We start from the raw sequence: 8,119 nt of genomic DNA, 5'->3' as shown, positions 1-8,119 counted from the left end.
GAAAGCGTGCTGTTGCTACGCTATTAGCAGCAGCGCGTTTTCTCTCCCGCGCTACTGCTAAGACGCAGGACCCACCACCTTTTCCACCTCCCCCTCCCCATCTCCTCTCCTCCCTTTCCCCTACCCTCCCACATCATCCCTCTCTCACTCTTCTTCTTCCTCAATACTTCTCCCCCCATTACTCTCCCTCTTCTACCTACCTTTCTCTCTCTTCATTACTCCTAGCTATAACTACACCACCTCCATTAATTCATCTCCTTTCTCTTTTTCCTCCCCCTCCACTAGTTGAAGGTGTCTCCTCCCAAATTAGCTAGCTAGGTAGATGTAGCATTTAGTTAAGTGACCTATTTGCCCCCTAACTAGATCTTTCTTTGTCAAGAAGAGCTTTGTGCACTTTTGACCTCCCTACATCATCATCTCCACCGTGTTCTCGATCTCGAGATAGAGGTGTGATTAATATTTCATGCTTTTGCAAAATGGAAATATGTTTATGCATGTGTGTGTGATATTTTTATGGAAATTGTGTGTGTGGCATGAGTTGACGCCAAATTGTGCATTTGAGTTGCGTATGTTTTGCCGAAATGTCGATTTATTTCCGTTTCGGCGAATTCCGGGCAAAACTCTAGATCTATATATGTCCTACTTTTAAGGAAGGTCATGCCGAATTTTTGTATGACTTTGATGAATGCATGCATTTTTATAATCAATTTGTTTATTATTACCGCGCAGAGTTCACGATGGTCAGTGGAATGATGGTGGACAGGTGGTTGCGGTCGGCGGTGCAGGACATGAAGGAAAATAACCTGACAGAGGTTTTATGTCCGTGTCGAAAATGCAAAGGAATAGTTTGGCTTGACCCCCATGTCGATGGTCGTGTCGAAGCGCACCTGCTCATGACTGGTTTCATGGATGGCTATACTCGGTGGATAACTGAAGATGAGGATGACGATGTTGAGGATGCCAACGGGGCAGGCAATGATGACACAGGGCAAGACGAAGAGATGATCGATAATGGCGGTGGGGAAGATGCCGGACATGGCGGCGGAGAAGGGGCCGGACATGGCGGCGGAGAGAACGACATGGACTCCACGCAGCAGAGTTTGTCGGTACTAAGTTCAATCATGCGGGACCCTCATGTTCAAGCATTGCTTCGCAAGGAGACGAGTACTGAGAGAGCTGCTTCTAGAGAGGAGGCTAAGCTGGAGCAACTGGTGGTAGACTCGACCACTCCATTGTATGATGGTTGCAATCCTGAGGTGACCCGCTTGAGTTTCACGCTCCAAGTGCTGAAGACGAAGGCTAAAAACAAATGGACCGACACTAGCCTCGATGAGCATCTCAAGTACCTAAAGGATGTTCTTCCCGAGGGTAATCTATGTCCTAGTAGTGTTGATGAGGCCAAGAAGATCGTGTGCCTTCTTGATCTGCCACACGTTAGATACCATGCATGCATCAACGATTGCATAATTTATCGGAAGGAGCACGCGGAAAAAACAAGTTGTCCGGTGTGCAATGCTTCTCGATACAAGAAGGTCGGGAAGAAATGTCCCCAGAAAGTGGTATGGTACTTACCAGTCACTCCCTGTCTCCAGAGGTATTTTGTAGATCCCAAGGAAGCAAAGCTAATGCGCTGGCACGCGGAGAGGAAGAAGCCCGACGATGGAGATGATCCGAAGCTGAGACACGTCAAGGATGGAAGCCAGTGGAGAGCGTTGAACAGCTTATATCGGTATTTTGAATGTGATGCAAGGAACATCGTGCTAGGCGCGTGTACCAATGGCATGAATCCATTTGGCAACCAGAGCACCAACCAGAGCACATGGCCCGTGTTTGTATGGATGTACAACCTCCCCCCTGGTTGTGCATGAAATCAAAGTACATTCACATGAGCATGCTTATTCAAGGGCCGAAACAACCAGGAAATAATATTAATTTGTATCTGGGGCTACTTCAGGAGGAGTTAGACACGTTATGGAAAACACCGGCCAAGACATGGGACGCCAGCAAAGGCGAGTATTTCAACATGAGAGCCGCGCTGATCACGACAGTGCACGACTATCTTGGTTACGGATATGTGGCAGGCCAAGTGTGCCATGGATATTGCGGATGCACGCGGTGCATGGATGATACGACGTCTCAGCAACTAACGTTAAGGAAAGATGGCGGGTCTGGGAAAATCGTGTACATGGGGCATCGAAGATGGCTCGAACAGGACGACCCGTGGAGAAACCGTGGAGATCTATTCAATGGTCACGCTGAGCATCGAGGACCTCCATGTAAGCGGAGCGGTGCCGAAATCGATGAGCTGTTGAAAAACTGGAAGGAGTGCCCCGCGCCGGGAAAGACGATGAGAAAGGCGTCGGAGCCGCTGCTGAAGGTATGGAAGACGAGGTCTGTGTTCTGGGATTTGGAGTACTGGCACAAACTCAATACACCTCATTGCCTTGATCAAATGCATATCTGTAAGAATGTCCTTGAGAGCTTGCTCGCAACACTGATGAACATGCCGGATAAGACCAAGGATGGGCCGAAGGCAAGAAAAGACTTGCAAGATTTGGAAATCAGGGAAGATCTGCACATGCCGTCACGTAAAATGTCAGACGAGACAGAGACAGAGACAGAGGCACGGGAGAAGAAGGGCAAGAAAATAAAGAATGAGGATTATTGCCCCCTTCTTGCTTCACCTTAAGTCAGGCTGAGATCAATCAATTCTTTAAGTGCCTTACCGGAGTCAAAGTTAGTTCCGGTTACTGTGGCAAGATAAGTAGATATCTAGACATAGACAAGAAAAGGTTCAGCGGGATGAAGTCTCATGACTGTCATGTGATGATGATGCAGATATTACCTGTTGCCCTTAGAGGGATAATGGACAAGCACGTCCGTGACACGCTTATTGGTCTCTGCAACTTTTTCGACGTCATCTCTCGAAAGTCGATCAGTGTGAAGCAGCTTCGAAGGCTACAAGAAGAGATCGTTGTGATACTGAATGAGCTTGAGATGTACTTCCCGCCCGCGTTCTTTGACGTGATGGTGCATCTGTGTGTCCATATTGTGGATGACATAATAGACCTGGGGCCGTCATTCCTGCACAACATGATGCCGTTTGAGAGGATGAATGGGATCATCAAAGGATTCGTTCGTAACATGTCCCGTTCGGATGGAAGCATCGTCCAGGGCTATTTGACACAAGAGTGCATCTCTTTCTGTGAGAATTTTCTATATGGCGCAGACCAGCTGCCTGGTGTTAGTGTTGGTTTGCCCGTTAACAAGCATGATGGGAGGCTCGAAGGAGAAGGTCACTGCAACGGTCGCAGGGAACTGCACGTGGCATACTCAGATCGATGCAGCGACTTTGACAGAGCAAACTTGGTAGTGCTACAACACCTAGACGAGGTAGATCCTTTCGTGGCACTGCACAAAGAAATTATCGCAAAGAAGTATCGTGACCGGGGGGTATGCAGGACGGACGCCGAAGTTACTAGAGAGCACAACTCCACTTTCCTGCATTGGTTCAAAGAGCATATTATTGCTAATCCCCCGGAGGAGGGCTCTAAGGAGGGATTGCTCATATACGCCTTAGCACATGGCCCCTCGCCCAACCTCGTAACCTATCAGGCATATGATATCAACGGATACATGGTCTACACAGAGGCCAAAGATATGGACAGTGATGAATATCAGAACTCAGGGGTGATGATGGAATGCATGACCGGCAGCGATAACGGCGTAACTGAACGATTTTATGGAAGGGTCGAGGAGATCTGGGAGCTTGACTACTCTGGACTGCACAACACAACGATGTTCCGTGTCAGATGGGCTAAGAATGTCGAAAGAGAAAGCCGGATTTTCACTACCATGACTATACCTGACGCCAAGAGCGCTACTGTGAACGCTATCGCAAAAAACGAGCCATGGGTACACGCTAAGCACGTGACACAATGCTTCTTCATAACCAACCCATGCAATCCCAGTCGTGTTGTCATGAGGAAAGGCAAAAGAAACATCATTGGAATGGATGGAGTCGCCAACGAGGAAGACTATGATCAGTACTGCAACCCAATGAGGGAAGATGACGATGATGATGAAGTATACGTCAAAAGAAGAATCAATACTACATTACCAAAGAAAAATCGTACTCCATGGAAAAGGCAAAGTCACAATGAGGGGCTCAATTATTCTTCAACGAACAAGAAGGGAAAGAAGCTGACTCAAAAACGAAAACGTCAGCGCTGAGGAATCGGTCAAATGATGTAATATATATATGTTCCTATTTTGTATACACACTTAATTAGCCATTATTATGCATGGGTCCAATGATGTAATATATATATGTTCCTATTTTGTATACACACTTAGCCATTATTATGCAAGGGTCCAATGATGTAATATATATGTTCCTATTATGATGAGGAAAAGAAAAAAGGGAAACTAGTTATAGCAGCAGCGCTTTAGTGAAAAAGAGCTACAGCTAGTCAAGGTAGCAGTAGCGGTTTCTGCAGAAAACCGCTACAGCTAGTCAAGGTAGCAGTAGCGGTTTCTGCAGAAAACCGCTACATCTAGTCGAGGTAGTAGTAGCGCGTTTCGTGTAAACGCGCTACTGCTACGTCCACTTAACCCAAAATTCTCCCTTTCCCTGCTTCATCCCGCCTCTTTTCTCCCAAATCCCCACTCTCTCTTCCCCGGCCCCGTCGCACTGCCGCGCCCGCCCCCGACCCTGGCACGCTCGCCCCCGACCCCGCCGCCCCCGCCCCCGACCCCGCCGCTCCCAACCCCGGCGCGCTCGGCCCCGACCCCGCCGCCCCCGACCCAGGCGCACTCGCCCCCGGCGCCGGCGCTCGCCCCCGACCCGTCGGCCCTCGCGTCCCTCCTCTGCTTCCTCCCCTCCCAACCTCGGCCGTCGTCGGGCCTGCCTCCTCGCCCTGCACCCTTTGTAAACCACCCCCTCTCTCTCTCTCTCTCTGCTAGCTAGGGTTAATTTACTTAGGTTTTAGTTATGTTAATTAGGTTATCTATTTAGTTATGAATATATATGCAAATTTGAACTGGACATGTGATATGTGGATATGTCATGTTTTGGACATGTCATGTTTTGGTAAATGATCCGAGTTGCCTATGTTACGCCGGAATGTTGATTCATTTCCGTTCCGGTGAATTTCAGGCGCTCGATATGTCCATTTTTTAGCAAAGGTCATGCCGAAATTTCCCGTGAATAAAGGCATGATTTGTGCTACATAGTTGGCATATCGAGTGCTGGCGCATAGATTTCTTTTTTATCTCATTTCTCATTTATTCATACTTTTAGAAGTAAATGAGGACACTTAATCATAGGAAACATGTCGAACAACGAAGAAACTGGGCCTTCTGACCAAGATGCAGACGAGATGGATTATGAGGGTGAACAAGACTACCTTGACTTTTTGACTGCTAAGCAAGGTTTGCAGGTCCGCCTCGATGATGGTACTGACGCCGACACCGACAGCACCAGCACCGATGGCGGCGCCGAGACCGGTGGGGAAGGTACCGCCGGGGAAGATACCGGCGCCGGTGCCGGTACCGAAAAGAGGCATAAGAAGCAGAGGATACGAAAACCTAACAAACTAGGGATTGTACGACTTGTGATCACAAAGATGGCACCTGGCAAGTTTGAGCCGTTAGAGTCGGAAGAACCTCACAAGTGCTATGGGAACCAAGTAGGATGCATCCTACGGGAATGCACGAGCATCAATGACGATGACTTAAGGAGTAAAGAACATTTGACGCAGTTGCTCCTAATGAAGTTGCACAAGAGATTCAAGTTCCCCGATCGGGATGATAACATAGAACAACCGTGGGATGATCCGAAGATGAAAAAGATTAACAATCACGCCATGGGCATGTTCAGCAATGATTTGGCCTCCTGGAAATCGAGGGTGAAACGAGCTATTGAGGCTGAGGAACCCCTGTCCAAGATTCTAGAGGAAAATCCGACACTTACGGAAGAGGAGTTCGAAAAGTTCAAGGACACTTGCGCTACCGAGGACGCCAAGGCTAAGGCTGCAAAATTCAAGAGCCTTCAGCAAAGGAACACGAGGAAGCATCGCCTCGGAATCCGTGGCTACCTCGGTAAAAGGCCCATATGGGATAAGGAGGACGCGGAACGTGAAGCCGCGGGTCTCCCAGACCCCTTCGCGAAGTTCACCAACCCCTTGGAGCATGACTTCATCAGGGCCCGCTACAAGTGGGACAAGGAGAAAAAGGTTTTTTACACGGACAAGATCACGAGGAAATTGATTAGACTACTGGAGAAGCAACACCAGCTTGCAGCCGAAAACCCTACTTCTCCGATGAGGCCCAAGTGGGACACCCCTCTCAACCGGGCCTTGAACGAACTTAAGGGACTCCCTTTGGGCCAGCGGCCGCAATATGGTCGTGTGCACGACGCTGGAGATGGCGCCACGTGGAAGGTGTTTTACAACGAGGGCCCGGAGGCCAAGAAGCAGAAAAAGAAGTTTAGTCAGGCGGACATCGACGCGAAGGTGAAGCTTGCGGTCGAGAAAAAAGCAGCTGAGGACGCGAAAAAAGCAGCCGAGGACAAATATGAGTTGCTACAGCAGGCAGTCAATGCAGCTGTAACTGCCTGCAGAAATGATTTTGCTACTAACTTGGTTCCAGTTATCATCAAATGGACGAAGGAAAATCCAGACAAGACGGTACATGATTTCCCGTTGCCCAGTTTCGTTGGGAGCAACTCCATGAACAACAACACCATCGCACCATCACTTGCTCACGCAATTGGGCCTCCTCTCGCAGCCGCTCCCGCTCATAGCAGCCCGTCCTTAGTCTCTGGCGCGCTTGGTGGGCCTTTGTCTTTGGTTGAGCTCGACGCCGTCACGGTAATTACATGTCGCACCAACATATATATATATATAATATTCCATTTTTGTTGCCTTTCAGATGTTTTACGCCACAGACATATGTGTTTGCAGGCGAAAGAAACCCCGTGCACCATACTCTACTTGATCAAAGGCCAGAAGGTGGACGTGGGAAAGGGGATGATAATGGACCCCTTGCAACCCACATTCCACAACCAGCCGATCCCTGCTGGGCACTTCAGGGTTAGCTTGTCCATTGTGAAATCGGGGCACGAGGATTTGCCTCCTCCAGTACAGCATGTGGGAGCGGACGACGAGACCCCGCCGCGGATTGGAAGCTGCAAGGGTTGGGTGCTGCTATGGCCGAAGAATCTTATTCGTCTGGAGCCGGCCGAGAGCACACCAATAACCACACATAACAAGCATGCGCGGAGACCACCACCCCGCCTACGCAATTACCAGCTCCTGTAGTGCCGGGTGAGAGCGGCGGATGACATGATGAAGGGGGTGCAATAGTGCTGGCTGATGTAATTTGTCCTGTAGAACAGAGAATGGATGATGAGACGGAGGTCGACCCTATGGATTTCCTCAATACAAACGTGTATGACTGTGACATAGAATTGATGAGTCAACCATATGACGAATCGGGCTATCAGCTTGCTAATGAGGATATGGATGATATGCCTGGGCAGGAAGGTCGTAGCAGGGATTGCAAAAAGTCTCTCTTCATGAAATCCTCACAGGACACACCTGAAGATGCCGCCTCAACACAGGCTCAACTATCCCAGCGCGAGGGTCGTACAGTACTTAGCCCGGGAACACTGGGGCAGGGGTTAAGGAAGGGTCTAGAAGGTGTGCCCAAGAAAAAGGAGAGAAAGAGATCGGGGAAGATAGTTGCCTCCAAACAAGCCAGAGCACATAGCAGCCAAACGATGCATTCTGAAGAGCGTGTACCCGTGAAAGGTGCGGCCATGTTCCATCTCACGGGCGAGCCGATGCTATCGCCGAAACCACTGGAGGCACTATCAGGGGATCTCAGGAGACTGCACGACCATGTGCTGTCGACTGAGAAAAGCCTACTAGCCTCAAAGGATCCAGGATACCGACGTACGTGGCTCGTGTGCCTGACAGGAAGTGCTACGTCGAGACACGGCCCGTGGAGGTGTTCTTCCTGCAGTTTGACCATATCTTTGAGATGTTTCTGACAAGGCGGCTCGATTTTACAATCGTCCGCCTTTTTGCGCTACATATGAGCTCTGTCATGAACA

At 49.4% G+C, this 8,119-nt stretch overlaps 1 protein-coding gene across 1 annotated transcript; it reads left to right on the top strand.

The window, feature by feature from the left end:
- The first annotated feature begins 737 nt into the window (after positions 1 to 737).
- Positions 738 to 1,868, top strand: LOC147991063 (uncharacterized). Its single transcript, XM_087536034.1, has one exon. It carries the CDS (start codon positions 738 to 740, stop codon positions 1,866 to 1,868), a length of 1,131 nt encoding a protein of 376 aa, XP_087392160.1.
- The last annotated feature ends 6,251 nt before the right edge of the window (positions 1,869 to 8,119 follow it).

This window comes from Triticum urartu, chromosome 1A, assembly GCF_056163025.1.
Source record: "Triticum urartu cultivar PI428250 chromosome 1A, HENAU_Tu73, whole genome shotgun sequence".
NCBI classification, from domain to species: Eukaryota; Viridiplantae; Streptophyta; class Magnoliopsida; order Poales; family Poaceae; genus Triticum; species Triticum urartu.
Note: the sequence above shows the minus strand (reverse complement) of the source record. Positions and strands in the feature narration are given on the sequence as shown.

Excerpts from the sequence above, each read along its gene's own strand:
- LOC147991063 (XM_087536034.1), top strand. The coding sequence starts at position 738 with ATGGTCAGTGGAATGATGGTGGACAGGTGGTTGCGGTCGGCGGTGCAG.